This window comes from Panthera pardus, unplaced genomic scaffold (assembly GCF_024362965.1).
Source record: "Panthera pardus isolate Hobbes unplaced genomic scaffold, ASM2436296v1 HiC_scaffold_13, whole genome shotgun sequence".
NCBI lineage: Eukaryota > Metazoa > Chordata > Mammalia > Carnivora > Felidae > Panthera > Panthera pardus.
Window position 1 is genome coordinate 169,711,322 of NW_026526688.1, and position 18,159 is coordinate 169,729,480.

General features: G+C 34.3%; 1 protein-coding gene across 1 annotated transcript in view; it reads right to left on the reverse strand.

Annotated features, from left to right (window-relative positions):
• SLC30A9 (solute carrier family 30 member 9) overlaps nt 1–18,159 on the reverse strand; it is an 84,758-nt gene that overhangs the window by 45,048 nt on the left and 21,551 nt on the right. The window contains exons 3-6 of the mRNA XM_019413220.2: nt 6,218–6,280; nt 4,094–4,193; nt 1,761–1,853; nt 1,293–1,375 (exon numbers count right to left, since the gene is read on the reverse strand). Coding sequence (XP_019268765.1) covers nt 1,293–1,375; nt 1,761–1,853; nt 4,094–4,193; nt 6,218–6,280 — 339 coding nt within the window. The remainder of the gene's footprint in view (nt 1–1,292; nt 1,376–1,760; nt 1,854–4,093; nt 4,194–6,217; nt 6,281–18,159) is intronic.

Genomic DNA, 18,159 nt, shown 5'->3' on the forward strand with positions numbered 1-18,159 from the left:
CTGTAAAGCTGAGTGATGGGATTCTCGAGGAGTTGTTACACCTTTCTCTGTACTCCTATGTCTGAAATCTCCCACTAACGGGGGGTGGATAAAACAAAATATGAAGAAGGAGCAAAAGAAAATATTCAGAACATACAAAATTAAGGGTTAAAAATACACCAAAAACTCATGAAAATCTATTTTAAACGATACACAATCTAGCAGAAGAGTAAAGGATATAAAAATTATCACAGAAAACTAAGAAAAACAAATATATTAAAAGATAACCAACCTCAGTGGTAATCAGAAAAACTCAAAATTAAAGGTACCATCTGTTGTCCACCAAATACATAAGAAAGTTAAAACAATGGTAACATCCAGCACTGTCAAGGATATGAGGAAATAGTCACCCTCATACACTGTATAAGTATAAATTGACACAATATGCCTTTGGAGAATAATTATTCAGAACTAATCATTCTATCAAATCTTAAAATGCCCATGTCCTTCAACCCTAAAATTCTACTAACATTTTATACCATGTATTTTTAATAACAGTATATATTACATATTTTAAAATATGACATTCACTAATGGTTCTTTGTAATGGTAAAAAATTGGAGAACATAAAGCTTGTTATGTCCATATAATGGAATACTCTGTAGCTGTTAAAAAAGAATGGGAGTGAGGTAGAGTTCTATAGACATGGAAAGATGTTTACAGTCACACTAGTAAACATAAAGGACAAGACGCCAAACAATATGCATAGTGTCACCCAATTATGTTTAAGTGAAAAAATGTGTACAGAAATTTGAAAATTCATCAGAAATATTCTGGATAGATATACACCAAATTGCCAACAACAGTTATCTATAGTCAGGAAAATGAAATAGTAACTACAGGAAATGAAAGGAGGCTTTTTATTCTTTACATATATATAAATATATATATATATATGAGGTTTTATATATATATCTATATATATACCTATATATAGACATATGTATATCTATATATAGATACATATACATACACAAATATAATCTTCAAATCAGACAATAAATTATAATATTGACATATCTTATAGAAACAACCATCTAGCTTTGTTACCTCTCATCATCTTTAAAGAGCCATACAGGAGGGGAAAAAAAAAAAAGGTACTGTTTTATAAAGTGGAAACTGGTATTTGCTAGAACCAACAGAGCCAAAGTCAAGAGACCTGCAACTGCTAGGAAGTAGTTATTCATTAAAGGCCCCAGTTTCACCTACATGTTATGTTTTAATTAACTCCACTTTAAATTGAATATACTTACTTTCTCTGTATTCTATTTCTGCTTCCTTACGCAGTTTTTTCTCTCTGGCAAGAGCTTCAGGGCTTCCCCAAACTTCCAAAGATCTGCACATACACACATGGGCCATTGACAATGGACAATTTTAACGACTTTATTGTAATCATATTTAAATCTAGACGAATTATAACTATATGAGAATCTTACAACAAAGCATAAGGTCCTTTAGAAAAAATATAAAACACTGAAGAAGCTTTTCTAAATTAAATCTAAACAGTAAGAGTAACTTCAACAGCAAATTTTCTTATAAATTTTGATATACTTCTAATTAACTAGTATATACTAGTAACTCACAGATAGACAAGTTTGCAAATATGAAAATACTCTGCTTTTTAAATATATCCTTTAAAAACTTCTGGGTCTATTTAAGATGGGTTTTTATTAATCCCAAATTTGGCTTGTACATTTGTTCTAAAAGAACCATATTCTTACTTTGCCTCCACATCCGATCTCAAGTATACGGTAAAGGACTCGGTATCTTCATGAGGACTTCGTCGTCTGATTTTTCGAAGTTGTTCCAGATCACTGGAGAAAGAAACATGCTGAATTTATTCAGACAAGGTTCATATAGTTGAGGTACTCAGAAGGATTATTAGGGGCAGATAAAAGCCACTACCTTGATCCTGATCTTTAAAGGCTATACAGATCAGTTAAAGGCTTTAAAGATCAGTTTAAAGAAGGCATTTTTGCATACAAAAACTGCTCTAGAGACAGAGAAAAAAAAATTATTCTTGATGCTCACTATAGATAACATAACATAGTATGTAGAGATTCAACTAATTCATCAGTGTTTGTTTTTTATCTGTTATGGACACTCCACTGCAATGTCTGATGTATGAGGAAAAAGTGAAAAGTAGAAAAAACATGGATTAGGATATCATTCTCTGTTTAAGAATTTAAATTTAAAACTTATAGTCATACTTGTTTATATCCAGATTAATACTAATTGATGATACTAAGTGGTAATACTACTTATAGGTATCAAGTCATAAAGTGTATATGTCAATTCTGTGTTATTTATTTTCCATTCTCTTAAATTCTGAAGGGTTTATGTATTCATCAAGTCACGGCTAAATAGTCATTCTAAATTTGATTATTGGTCTTTCTAAGGAAATTCTATAAGAGCAATGGAAAGACCTATAAGTAAAAATCTGGTTACTATGGAATATATTAAATCCCAAGAAATTATTTTGGAGTTTAACATAAGTCAACAACCCGGGCACCTGGCTGGCTCAGTCAGTGGAGTGTGCGACTCTTGACCTTGGGGTTGTGGGTTCGAGCCCCAACTTGAGTGTGGAGATTATTTAACATAAAATCTTTAAAAAGAAATAAATAAATACATAAATAAAACAAGTCAACATAACCAACCATCACATATTAGTAAAAAAATGTTTACCCAGCAAAGATATGTATCCTAGTTCCCTGATGCTGACTCGCTAAGTGAGCCAGGTTGCCACTGACCTCTTTACTATGTTTCTTGGCCTACAATGCGGAGACAGCAACACCTAATCCACTTAATTGACAAAATTTTTGTGAGAACTAAATGAAGTACTCAGTGTGAAACAGAACATTCTTTTACATCACTGTTACAACTGTTTTTACAATGTTGTTTTTAATAGTTAAGTAAGTTACAAAACTGATGACAGGAATTCTTATTTCTTGATACTATAATACAGAGGATGTGACCAGGAGGGAGAGGGGAAAAAAAGCTAAATCTGATGTCTAAATTGCCAAGAAATCTTCAATGTAATATGGCTTCCTTAGGTAAACACACAAAAGGGGGGGGGGGGGAGGGTTCTAAATTTGTGACAAATATCTCAATAAATATCTAAGATTACAACAAAATTAGTAACAAAAAGATACCAGAAAAATAATTTATGCTCAACAGAAACCATAGCTGGAGTATAAACATAAATGTAACTAAATTACTCAACTCTGCTAGCCAAATAAACCCAAAACTTTAAAAAGTTAAACAAATACACAAATATCTTATTAATAATAAGTTACATATTAACACAATAATAAAACTCCTAAGGTTCTTGTGGGATACAGAGGTTTTGAAGAACCTTTTTTTTTTTTTTAAAGTTTATTTATTTTGAGAGAGAAAGTATGAGTGGGAGAGTAGCAGAGAGAGAATGGGAGAGAGAATCCCAAGCAGGCTCCATGCTGTCAGTGCTGGAGCCCTACACAGGGCTCAATCCCGTGAACTGTGAGATCATAACATGAGCCAAGATCAAGAGCCAGATACCCCACCAACTGAGCCACCCAGACACCCTAAGAACCTACCTTTTTGAACTTTTTTAAGATATCACAAAAGACTGGAGTTGCTCATGTTGAAGCAGAATTCAGTTTAGTAAGCTAACAATCTTAACATTTTTTAACTGAACAAAATAGATCTTCAATTTAGGAAGCTGTCATGGGAAAATTTCCACATGGATGGTAGAGAGTAACATATTCTAAATAAATGGCTATTTATTTTTATTTATTTTTATTTTTTTAACATTTATTTTTGAGACAGAGAGAGACAGAGCATGAACGGGGGAGGGGCAGAGAGAGGGAGACACAGAATCGGAAACAGGCTCCAGGCTCTGAGCCATCAGCCCAGAGCCTGACGCAGGGCTTGAACTCACGGACCGCGAGATCATGACCTGAGCTGAAGTCGGACGCTTAACCGACTGAGCCACCCAGGCGCCCCTAAATGGCTATTTAGATTAGATAGAACTATCACATTAAAAAAGAAAAAGAAAAAGAAAAACCTACTATACCTGGATTTCAGACAGAACTCATTTATTGCTCTGACTCCAGTGATGAAATTATTCTGAGTGTACTTTGGTCCATATTCCCTCTTCTTAAGGACTGCTTTGACTAAAACCAAAAATAATAATTAAAAAAATAATAATAAATATGCAAATTGGAAACGATATTAGAAGATAAACATTTGCTGATGTTTAAGTGCGTTCACTAATGAATTTCATAGAAAATTGATGTTTTTCCTGATGCACTGAATGGCATCAGAAAAGGAAATTCTCCAAGTGCAGAATAGGACAGAATCCCATTTGTTGCCTAAATGTAGATTTTATCTCCATAGCTCAGCTATAACTGATGCCAAAATGCTAATCCTTTGTCTAATGGACATCTTGTATAGGTATTACTGGTCTGTTTAAATTGTACTAATACAATTTAAATTGTCTAGGGTCTAAATGAAAATGAAGTTTCAATAAAAAAACTCCATACTGGTTCAATGTTTTTCAAACATTTTTTATAAAAAATGAAAACAGAAAGTAATCAAAGAGTACTACATACAATGAATAAGTACTCTTTGTGAAAACTTTTGTTTTCATTCATATTTCTTACGTGAGGTGTAGTCAAAAAAGGCCTGAAAGCCACTGGACTATTTCAAATAATGTAAGAAAGCTAAAGTAAACGTAAGGAATATTTTTATCAGTTAAAAATTATAGGAAGTTTAACAAAATTATAGAAGGTTTATTATGGGTAATAGGTAAAATACTGTGTTCTACTAAATTATTTCCCCATTACCAAGCATCAAATTGTTCATTAAAAAACCAGAGATCAATAACAAAATACCAATTTGGCATCAATTATAGTCTGTGAATTAAAAATTACACTCAACATAGGTCTATGTTTATAAATCATTGCAAAATGAGACTTCTGGTCACATAACGTAGGTAAATAACATGAGCAAATATCTGAAGAGCAGGACAAAACAACACAAGTCACATGTTCCGTTTCAAACTGTCACCCAGTTACTTCATATTCTATTCTCAGATCTATTAATGAGTTTTCCATTGTACTTTGAAGTGGAAAGAGTATATTAAGACTAAAATTACCTGTCACTACAGTAGCTAGAAAGGACTCTTAAAATAACACATTAACTATTAAAATCAAATGCACAAATAATATTTAATAACACTTCCAACAAAGTGCAGTATAAAAAATCAAAACTTTATTTGAAAAAAATACATATAAGGTAGTTCAGGTTTCTTCTTGCATGAGTTTCACGTCTCTAAACTGCCTTGCTCTAATAATCCTAAAATTCTAAATCCAGATAAGCTACTCTGGAGCAAAGAGAAGAATTACTTCTTTCTTTTAAAAGATCAGTGTTTTTTTAAAGATTTCTTTAAAGTATACAGAAATCCCTCTTGGCCTGCCCTGGCCCAGACTGTGGATGATGCTGCTGCAATCATATTAATTATTCCTAACTGTAACTGTATACTATGGACCATCTTCCCCGTTACCCTAGAAAAAAGAAATTGCATTTAGCAAAATCTCATAGGGGTGAAAAATACGGCTCAAGGAAAATGCCCAAGGCTATACAGCTAGTACATGCTGGAGCCACAAACTGAGTCGACTTTTGCCTGATGCCAAAGCCGTGGTGCTTCTAATCACAGTTACTGCCCTGTAAAACACGCTGCTTTGGAAATGAGAGCCACAGCTCGTGCAAAGAGCAGAGCTGCAAACAAGAATTCCCTCGTCACTCAGTTATTCCCAGAAAACAAAGTCAAAAAAGAATGTCCAAACTCTATCTGGATTTGAACGTGGTGTAACTGAAAGGTTTTGGGTCTCCTGCTTTTTAATCACATTACTTTTCTAAAAATGATAAAGCAATTGATCACTTTTATTTGCCATTACTCCTTTCTTTGGGCTTTGAAAAAACAATTACCACAAAATTTGTGACCAAAATGCAAAGTGAATTTCGGTAGAAAATTAGTTTATAAAGAGGAGAATAAATCCTTATGGTCAGTATGTTTAAAGAAAAAAAGGGACTGTACGCTCAGAATAATGTAATTATAAAGAGCTCTATATAAACTAATTTCGTATATTTAATTCAAAACACCATTACAATAAAAAAAAGAATAAAATATATTTACCTCTTACTTGGAGAGGTTCTTGCTTAATGAGTGGAGCTTTGAGTTCAGCACCTATATTTTCTGCTAGAAAGTTAATTTTAAAAAGTTACATTAAGTAGTTGCTTTCAAACAAAATTAAAAACTTAATGTTAGCTAACAATCTGGCAATATATAAAAAATATAATATATGATAGGCCAATATCCTAGGAATACAAGAATAGTTGAACATTAGAAAAACTATTAATTCCCCTCATTAACTGACTGAAGAAAAAAAGCTATAGAATCATTTCAAGAGCTAAAGAAAAAGCATTTACTAAAATTCAACACCAACGCAAGTTTCAAACCTTTTTTAAAAATTAGGACAAAAACGAATTTCCTTAGAAAATAAAACAAACCTATAACAAACATATTCAATGACAAAAAATTAGGTGCATTTCTTTATAAGGTACAAAACAAGGACACACACTATAAATTCTTCCACTCAAAATTATTCTAGAGATATTAATGAGGAAAGGATGACTATTGAGTGGTACTGGGAAGAATGTACAACACCCCCCAAAATTCACTAAAAATTAAAAATTAAATATACTTCATCCCATAAACAGCCAATTCCAGGTAAATTAAGAACTTAAGTGTGAAGGCATTTACACGCCTAAGAGACAACAGAGAATATTTTTATGGTAGAGACAGATTTCTTAAACAAGAAAAAATGGACATATTCTACTAAACTAAAATTCAAAACCTCTGTCCATCAAAAGATCCCATTTAAAACAAAACAAAACAAAACAAAAGATGGGTGCCTGGTTGGCTCAGTCAGGAAAGCATTTGACTCTTGATCTTGGGGTTGTGAGTTTGAGTCCCATGTTGGGTGTGGAGATTACTTAAAAATAAAACCCAGAAAGAAAAGAAAAGAAAAGAAAAGAAAAGAAAAGGAAAGGAAAGGAAAGGAAAGAAAAGAAAAGAAAAGAAAAGAAAAGAAAAGAAAAGAAAAGAAAAGAAAAGAAAGCCTCAAACTGGGAGAAGATATTTCTAACAAATAGCATCAACAAAGGATAAGTACCAATATTTAGGAATTTCTCCAAATTAACAAGAAAAAGACAGATCATTAGAAAAACAGAGAAGACAAGAACAAGAAGGAAAGGAAATACAAATCACCAATAAACATACAAAGAGATGGCTGCCTCATTATGGACAGAACCCAAAAGAAACCACAAGAATCCATTTTACAACAATCAGATCAGGAAAAATGAAAAAATGTATCAACATCTAATGTTGGCAAGGGCTATGGAGCAATGGGAACTCATACACTGCTGGTGGAAATATAAATGGCACAATTACCTGGCTAAACAAGTTGGCATTACCTGATATAGCTGCACATAAGCATAACTTATGACCTAGCAAATTCTTCTAGGCCAATATATTTGCCCTAATAGAAACTTGCACAAGGGTACAAGGAAAAAGGTATATGAATGTTCAGAGCAGCACCGTGTTCTGTTGCTTCAAATTGGAAAGAACCCAAATGCCCATAAGAATTGGAATAGCTAAACATACCATGTTACATTCATACCACATTTCATACAGTAGTGAACAATAATAAACATAATAGTGGCTATCTTTCTTTGAGCCTTTACTATGTGCCAAGCACTATTTTAAGTACTTTACATGTATCATTTAATTCACACAACCATCACACAAACCATGTGCTCTAATTATCTCCATGAAAATTAATGAACTAGATACATATAATTTATAAGCTAGACACATATACTGTTAAGATAAATCTTAGCAAAATCTAATGAAAACAGTAAATCACAAGCATACACACAATAAGTTATCACACAATAAAGTGTAAAAACAGCTAAACAATTAAAGATATATACATATAAATGTCTAATTCTATTCCTTTTTTTAAACTGACAGAACTTAATTTTTTTAAGTTTATTTATTTTTGAGAGAGAGAGAGCATGAGCAAGGGAGGGGCAGAGAGAGAGAAAAAAAAATCTCACCCTTAAAAAAATGCCCCTTATAAATTTATATCCTCACTCAATAAAATATTTACTAATGACAGAGCTAACATTTACTAAGCATTTAATATGTGCCACATACTGTAGTATGTGTTTTATGTGCATTATTTCATTTGATCTTAACAAAACTGCTGAGGTAAGTACTATTATTATCTTCATCGTAAAGATGAGGAAACTGAGGCACAAAGAAGTTTGCAACTTCCCCCAAAACCACACAGCTGGTATTTTAAACATGAAGGCACAGTCAGGATTGAAACACACATCATTTTGATTAGTCTATGCTCTGAACCAACTTCCTACATTATCTCTACGTGTAAAACAATATTTGATGTATGAGTAGGTATTCGTGTACTTTTCATGGCAGGGAGGAAAAGGACAGATGTAAAAACTGGATTAGCAACATGGAGGTTACTGGTAGCCTGTTGACAATAGCAGTTTCAGCAGGAAGAATGGGGACAGAAGCAACAGCTTGAAGTGAGAATGGGAAATGAAACAGTAAAAGCAGTATCTGGACTTTCAGCAGGAGCTAGAAAGGAGAATGGAATCAAGGAAAGACTGACTCTGTTTTATATAGAGATGAGAATGATGAGGAAGAAACTGTTGGTTTCATACATTAAGAGGACAGTCTCAAGAGCAAAGAACTTGAGCAGCTGATAGCAGAGGACCCAGAACACATGTCTCTCTAAACATATTAAAAAAATAGAAACTGTTTCCACATATTTATAGAATGTCAGTTACTGAAATGATACGCAGCACCATGAAATCTGGCTCACTACCTGAGTAGTGGTACATCTGGACTTCTGCCCCCTTACTGTCTGTTTTCATTTTACCATCCTTTTGCTTTGCTCTTATTTTTGTTTTGCCTTTCTTGCCATCTGTTAGATTGATAGAGTTTTCTGTATTTTCTTCCCGCCCCATCCCTTAAGATGGTTTGAAATTTGTAAGGTTACATTTCTTTGTTTAAATGATTCCACTTAAAAATTTAACATACATAGTTTTCTGTGAATCTTTCTAATCATCTGCAAAGTTATTCAGCATCTCAACTTTCCTCTAAACAGGAAAGAAACCTTTAATTACTGAAAACTTCTTTGATCTTATTATGCATTTTTTTTAAGTGTATCGATTTATTTTGAGAGAGAGAGAGAGAGAGAGAGAGAGAGAGAGAGAGTGAGAGTGCAGGGGAGGGTCAGAGAGGGAGAGAATCCCGAGGAGGCTCCACACTGTCAGCGCAGAGCCAGACACAGGACTCAAATTCAGGAAATCCTGCGGTCATAACCTTAACCGGAAATCAAGAGCCTGGGTTCAACAGACTAAGCCACCACAATCTTACTACTCTTGACTATGACTTTAGCATTTAAGGGGAATCCCCTTCTGAGGATATTCTCTCAAAATTAATAAACTTAGAAAATAATAAAACAAAATAAAAAAATTAAATTAAATTAAATTTTAGCATTTAGTATTTCAAAAGGTTATTGTTTGTATTATCAATACTTAATTTTCCCAACATGTTTTATCCATTTCTTGCTCTTCACAGTCTCGTCTATATCCCAATGCTTTTTTCCCTCTGAGTCTACTCTTATACAAATATCTTATACAAATATATAATTTAATTAAGTTTCCTTCTTTAATGTGGGTGAGTTAATGGTACATGACATTCATCTTTCTATACGTGAAGTATTTTTATTTTGCTTTCACTCTAGACTGTTTACTTAGACCAGTGTGAAATTCTAGAGTAATATTCATTCACCTTTCCTTTTCCCCTTGCACAGCTATTACTATGAATCACTCACCCCTGTGTCTTCTGCATACTGTGAGAGATAAAAAGTCCACCTCAAAAGAGCAACAACTGGGCTGATACAGCATTTTCACTTTTCTCTTTGGATGCTTTTAAGTTGGGCTATTTCTTGTTTTTGTTTTTAAACCTGTGGATTTCTTTTTACTTATCCTGCTTAGTATTCAAAGGGTACTTTTGATCTGAAGACTCTTGTTTCATCAAAATCTGAAAGATTCTTATCATCTCTTTGCATATTTCACCATTTCTGTCTTCGCTCTGAAATGGCCTATTAAATGTAGGCTACAGCTTCATGCCTCTTAAATGCCTTCTCACTTTTCTTGAAAATCCTTTTGCTTTCCTATGTGCATTGAGGGTGAATTTCAATTTACTAATCCTCTACTTGATGAGGACTATTTAATCTATTAAATTTTTATTTTAGTAACTAACTTTCATTTCTAAGATTTCTAGTTGGCTCTTTTCCAGATTTATTTGTTCTGGTTTTATTCTGACAGTTTGTATTTCAAAATATGTGAATACTTCATTTATTCTTTTGAAGATATTAAACTTCTTTTAAAGCAATTCAGGCCGTTATTTTAATATCATCTAGAGTTAATACACATTTGAGTTTGTTGGCTTTCTTACAATTAGGATTTTTCACGTATTTTTATTCTTCATTGATGTAAGAGACATAACGTTTCCTAAGTTTAAGGGGTACAATGTGATCTGAAATTTATATATTGCAATATGATCATTCATGTACTTTTAAATTTCAGAATTTACAATCTTATTATAAGTAGGATATATCCCTTCACTCTCCTCATGTTCTAGTGCTCAAACTCAATCTGATCCATCTGTCCTGAACCAGATCTCCTACTGCCAGTTTGAAATTCCTACCACTCAATCCAGTCTCTAAGTCAGCAAACAGTAGGTTCTAGTTTCTGTTCTTCTTGCCTCCCTACCCTACAGCCTCCTACAAGGTATAGCCTCACATAACAAATGGAAGAGCCTAGTTCCGCCTACTTTGGAGAGTGGGTGGGTGAGTTCAAACAGTGAGTCTGACTCCAACACCAGGCTATGCATGTAGCACCTACCGATCCCTTACCACAACCAAACCAAACCAAACTCCTGGTTGCCAGTGCTTGCTCACACACCCAGAGTAAGTCCACTCCTTGGACATAGCGAATCTTCTTTGAGGGCTGTTGTTTCTTCAGTTTTCTTTTTCCATGTTTTATCTATCACTCCAAGGAGAAGTAAAACAGATACTTCAAAGCATCTATTCACAATGCCGTCTTGGTCAGAATTTCTGCCTAGCTACTAATTTACGTTGTTCAAGGCTTTTAAGGACAGATTAAATGCCAACAGACTAGGTACTCACAAAGGCAGAACCCTCTCTGAAAGAAAGGCAAACATCTTACACATAATTTTTAGTATATTCGTAGGGGTTTTTTTGTTTTTGTTTTTAGTGAAAGCCACTGGGCAAATGACTTAACATGGTATATTATGGTTTGATAACTAAACATGTACAAAAAATCCAAAAGGCTTTAGTTTTAACTATTCATCAAATCCTAAGTAGGTTATTAAACATATTGGTAAATTAAAGGTAGGCTTAAAAACCCTCCTATTTAGAGGCGCCTGGCTGGTTCAGTCTGTAGAGCATGTAACAGTTGATCTTGGGGCTGTGAATTCAAGCCCCACATTGGGTGTAAAGATTACTTAAACTTAAAAAAAAAAAAAAACTCCTGTATAATTAATAACTATAGGTTGTAACAATTGACACTGGACAGTTAAATAACATGATTTTATTTTTGTCTAAACTATACAGCAAGCAAATTCTGAAGCATCTTTACCCATAAAATCTATTTCTCAATTTCTTAAAATTTTGTTTTGGGGAACAGAGAGTAGGGCAGACAAAAGTGAAAGAAAAGCTTTCAACATTCACCTAGCATCTGAACAACTAAAATCTTTTACTGTCAAAAGTTTCAGAGACAACCCTCTTTTCCACAATGATCAAAGTTGTTCAACAAAATCACTAAGATGAATTGCTCTAAGGGTGATATTTCTGGATATTTTTCTCACTACAAACTATCTATAGTTACTAATCATATAGTGCTAAGAATCATAAGCAAGAAATGCTAGTAAATGCCTCAAAGACATGTATGAATACTTACGTTGCACACCAACACCTTAATAAGCTTGTACTGTATCACTGGAGTAGAATCTTTATGATTTCAATAAATAACTAGACATTCTATCCATGAATATTTCTAGATGCCTGTTTAAAGCTCAACCCCTGGCTGTTTGCCACACATCTGCTGCCATCAGCAAAATTAAAACTAATTTTACTAAAATTTAAAACATCTGAATGCTCCTTAAAAACTTAAGGATTCCTTAGCAAGTCTCTGCCTCTTAATGAGCTGTTTCTGACTTTACCACGTGATTTGAATTATTCAAAAGTCAATCTTAAATCCTTAAATATACAAATTATCTTTCAATCAAGCAATTACTTGCTGTCTATCTGATGGCTAACAACGTCTAATTTGGCCTAAGCAAATTCTGAAAAATTGAGCCCAAAATAAAACTATCAATAAACAAATGTATTTCTAATATAAGAAAATAAACTTTTTATTTGTCAGCAGACGAAAAAGGAAACCTTGTCGTGGATTTCAGTTTCAAACCTTTTGTAGAGCAGAAACATTAAATATCTTTGCCTGAGTCTATGTTCACCTCAGAAGAGTATTATAACATATTTTACTTTTATATTATTTCATCACTTATTTCTTCTCCCATTTCTTTTCTTTTTTTAATGTTTATTTATTTTGAAAGAAAGAACGCACGTGCACACACACGAGCAGGAGAGGGGCAGAGAGAGAGAGGGAGAGAGTGAGAATCCCAAGCAGGCTCTGTGCTGAGTGTGGAGCCCTACACGGGGTTCGATCTCACAACCGCCAAGATCAGGACCTGAGCCAACATCAAGAGTAGGCCACTTAACCGAGTGAGCCATGCAGGCATCATTCTTCTTCCATTTCTACGTTCCAATAAATATTCTGGAACTCAGGGACTCATCATAATCTCCATCCCTTCATCTTCTAATATCAAACTCTCAATATTTCTCCCTGCAGTTCTCCATCATCACAAGAAAAAGAAGAAATTGGCTAAAACTGCACAGTAAGCCCAAAAGGAGGATGGGGCTTAGGGAAAAGCATGAAGAACAGGCACTGCAAACATAAATACAGGTTTCTCAAGGAATCTATAAAATATTCCCATGTGAAAGACACCCAACTAAAGAAAAGATAGTTAAACTCCCTTCCTGTACTGTCTCAAACATAGTCATGACTTCAGTAATCTCTTAGGTAGAGCTAATAACTACTCCTAAGTCTCTCCCCAAGTAGGAACTTGGCATTCATTCATTTACAAATATTTACTAAACAACTACTATGTGCAAACCACTGCTCTAGGCACTGAGTCCTGCTATCATGGGACCTGGAAACAAGTGGGAGAAATAAATATTGTAAATATCAATCAGTATTAAGTGCTGCCCACACAGAGTTAAAATTAGGTTGATATGGCTACTTTAGATGAAGTGATTAAAGAGTGACTTTGTGCAGAGTTGACATTTCAACTAAGATGTAAATGACCAGAAGGGGTCAGCCATGTGTAGAAGGGCACCTTGGAAAGAGAAAACAACTAGAGCAAAGGCCCTAATCAAGAACAAGGTTTGTATTTCCTAAGAGCCAAAAGGAGACTAGTTGGGCTGAAATATAATGAGCAAGAAAGAGAATGTAAGCACAGAGCCCAGGAAGACTGCTGCAGTAATCCAGTCAAGAGATGATGATGTCTCACAACAGAAAAGTAGTATACCCGGGATGCGTGAGCAGCTCAGTTGGGTAAGTGTACAACTCTTGATTTCAGCTCAGGTCATGATCTCACGGTTGGGTGAGGTTAAGCCCTGAGTTGTGCCCCATGCTGACAGTGCAGAGACTGCTTGGGATTCTCTCTCTCCCTCTCTCTGCCCCTCGCCCACTTGTGCAAGCTCGCGTGCTCTCTCTCAAATAAACTTTTTTGTTTTTAAAAGGCTAGCATAATTCTAAAAAAGAAAAGAAAAACAGTACTACCCAACTGCCCATTAGTCCATCTGTTAAAATGTCATAGAGGCACCTACAATTCAGATGTCCAAAACTAAATCACCACCTTCTTATGAAAATATACTCTAGCTTTGGCATTCCCAATTTTAGAAGTCAATGAAATCATCTACACAATCACCTAATCCAAAATAGGCACTGTGCTTTACTTGACCCTCTCCTCTCTTCCCCAAATTCAACCACCCAATCTTAATTACTTAGCTCCTAAATCTTGAGTTCATCTACTCCTTTAAAAAAAAAGCATTGCCATTAACCTAATCTGGGCCTTAATTTGTATTACTGCTCTCAGTCACCTTCTTTTGCAATAGGTTTTCCAGTCTTCAGCTAATTATCTTTCTAAAATTTTAAATCTGATCAAGTACTTCCTCTACTTAAAATGCTCTAATAGATTCCCACTGCCTACAAAACCAAGTACAAACTCCTCAACAAAACCTTGATCTCCTGATATTCATCCCTTGTGCTCTCAAAACTACCAACCCCACCATCAGGTCCTCTACTAACTAATCACACTAAGGTAGTTGTAGGTTTATCTTCTTTCTCTACCATTCAGTACACCAATACCTAACTTTCTTTTAGGTCCCTAATTAGATAACATTTCCCCTCATGGAAAACTTTCTCAACCACTCAACACTCAGTTAGGTACCCCTCCCAAGTGCTCCTGCAGTATACACTATTTCCTCTATCATGGTACTTACTCTACAGTATTACATTTGTTTACTTAACTTTGTTTCAGCAATTTTCTGTTTTAGTAATAAACTCAGTCATTCTCATCTGCTGCCGTATAAAAAGTGTTCAATAAATACTTCTTGAATAAATTAATGGACAAATAAAGGACTTCATTTTTATGCTGCACAGCAAACTAGGTATCCTGAACAAATTGTTTTCAAACACATTACTAAGCTCACAAAAAAATTATCTGAAGAGGGCAAAAACGAAAGAAAAGCAGGACCTCTACAGAATAAGTGAGAACACCAAAGCCAACTTTTCCCCTGAGATTTCTGTTAAAGCTTATAGTCCTTGAGCTTCTACTTCCATATCTGCTAGGGAAGTAAGAAACCAGAGAATAAGAACTACATTCTGTTTAGGATGAGGAGTCTAACAGGAGACACCCAGAAAAAAAGCAACACAACGTGTAACTCTGAACTGAAAAAAAAAAAATACACACAGAAGGGAACAGCAAGAAAGCATGTCAGCCTTTACTTCGCTGTTAAATAGTGAGGATGAAAAAAAAAACCCCTGAAAATCCTAAGGATAAGTCAGCTCTCACTCAAGTCTGCAGTCTAAATTCATGCTACCAAAGTGGTCTAAATAATCTAGGGCAAAGAATTTAATTTAATTTGGTCCCAAGCTATATTCCCAGCCGCTAACAGAGGCAGAAGCAAACTCTATGCAGGAATGCATCTTCAATCCAGAAAGATTTCAGAGTTCCAAAATATAAAACTGCATGGAAAATGAACAACTCTCAGTTAAAAAACAGATATGGCATCATGAATAAGTGCATGAACAGAGGAAAAAAGATAGTTAGAACCAAAAATTTCAGACAGAAGAATTTTCAGTCACAGAATATAAGACATGTTTAATACGGTACTAAAAGAGAATAAAAGAGAAGTTTGGACTAATGAAAACATAAGGAACAAGAGACCAAACAAGCAAGATGAAAAATAAACAATTTCTAGAAATGAAAAATATAATCATTGAAATTAAAAACCCAACATACATATCAACCAGCAGATGAGAGGCAACAAACAAGGGAATTAGTAGACCAAGTAGACTTATGAAAATAATCCAGAATTCAGGCCAGAAAAATGAAGAAATACAATATGACAAAGAGGCTTAGAGGCATGGAAAATAAAGAAAGAAAGTCTAACATAATTCTAGTTAGAGTTCCAAAAGGAGTAATAGAGAACTGAAAGCGAGGTGGCTGGCTGGCTCAGTTGGTGGAGCATGTGACTCGTGATCTCAGGGTTGACAGTTGGGAGTCCCACGTTGGGTAAAGAGATTACTTAAAAATAAATAAGTAAATAAACTTTAAACAAAAAGAGAGACAGAGAATTGAGAAAAGGTAATACTTGAAGGGAGAGTGACAAAACTATAGAGTAAAACCAATTCTCAGATCCTGGAAGCCCAACAAATCTCACACAAAGTAATACATACCTAGTATGCAGTAATATACACAGTAAAACTGCAGTATACATAGTAATACATACCTAGTACGCAGAAATATACACAGTAAAACTGCAGTTTACACCAAAGTAAAGACTTTCAAAACAAAGGTAATCAAATGTAAAAAGCAATAAAATAGAAAAGACATGAGAACAAAAGCATGATATGTGACTTCTCAACAACAGTGGAAGCCAAAAGGCACTGTAATAACATCTTAAATGTGCCTTTACCATAGATAGATCCTCACCTCAAGAAACTTCTATAGGATCCACATCAGACAGGAAGATCAGAGAAATAAGAAAAGGTAGTTAACAAAGATTCTAGAAAAATTCAAACAAATAACAATGTATATTGTATAGAAGGGAAAGAGCAGAACAAACACAAAATACAGCCAATAAATAGCATGTAAGTTGGGAGAAAGTGACCAGAATTAAAGCATTCTAAGTTCTTCATATTCTTCAGAAAAAATGTAAACTTTTCAATTACCTTTAGATGCTGAAGTACATAGAGTATATAACTCCCAAATGAGTACATGTATGTGTGTGTGTCTGGGAGAGAGGGGACAATGCAATGAGAAAAAAAGAAAAAATTTAAAAGGCGAAAAAGAAATAGAAGATAAAAAACACAAGGAAGCTCATGATACATTGGCAGAAATATATCCTGTAAACATATCAGTAATAACAGTAAATGTAAACAGACTAAATTTCCAATTAAAAGACAAAGATGATCAAACCAGGACAAAAAAAGGTTATAGTCAAAGGATGGGAAAATTTATACTGAGCAAATACTAATAAAATCTGGTGGAGATGTCACTAAAAAAAAAAGTTGTTACATTAAAATAATGAATGTAATTCATTAGTGTTATATGCTAAATGTCTATGTATCTAGTAACATAGCCTTGAAATATATAAAGCAAAATTTTAGGGAGAACTATTAAAGAAAAAACTGTCAAATCTACCATCAGAGCCATCATGGCTTAAATGCCTACTTTATTTTTATTTATTTATTTTTTTTTAACGTTTATTTATTTTTGAGACAGGGAGAGACAGAGCATGAACGGGGGAGGATCAGAGAGAGAGGGAGACACAGAATCTGAAACAGGCTCCAGGCTCTGAGCTGTCAGCACAGGGCCCGACGCGGGGCTCGAACTCACAGAGTGCGAGATCGTGACCTGGGCCGAAGTCGGCCGCTTAACTGACTGAGCCACCCAGGCGCCCCTTAAATGCCTACTTTAAAAAAGAAGGAAAGTTCAGAATTAATAATCAAAATAGCTACCTGATAATTTATTTTTATTTTATTTTTTTTAATTTAAAATCTTTTTTATTGTTTATTTATTTTTGAGAGAAAGAGAGTACAAGTGGGGGAGGGACACAGCCGGGGCGGATAGAGGATCCGATGCGGGCCCTGCGCTGACAGCAGCGAGCCAGATACAGGCTCGAACCCATGAACAGTGAGATCATGACCTGAGATGAAGTTGGACATTCACCCAACTGAGCCACCCAGGCACCCCACTACAAGATAATTTAAAAATGAATGACAGAATAAATACAAACAAAGCAGGAAGATTTAATTAAGGTAAAAGTAAAAATTAATAAAATAGGAAATAAACATACAATATAAGGATTCAAAGAAAAAAATTATTACTTGGGAACATAATAAAATGGACAGAGTTCTGGCAAGAATAATCAAGAAAATGACAAACACCATTAGGAATGAAAAAAAGGGATATAACTATAAATGCTGCTCAGAATATACAGAGTATATTGAACTTGATCCAATAAATTAAAATTTTAGTTTAATTCAATAAGCTCCCAGAAAAAAATAGAACTTACCAAAACTGTATCAAAAAGAAACAGAAAAACT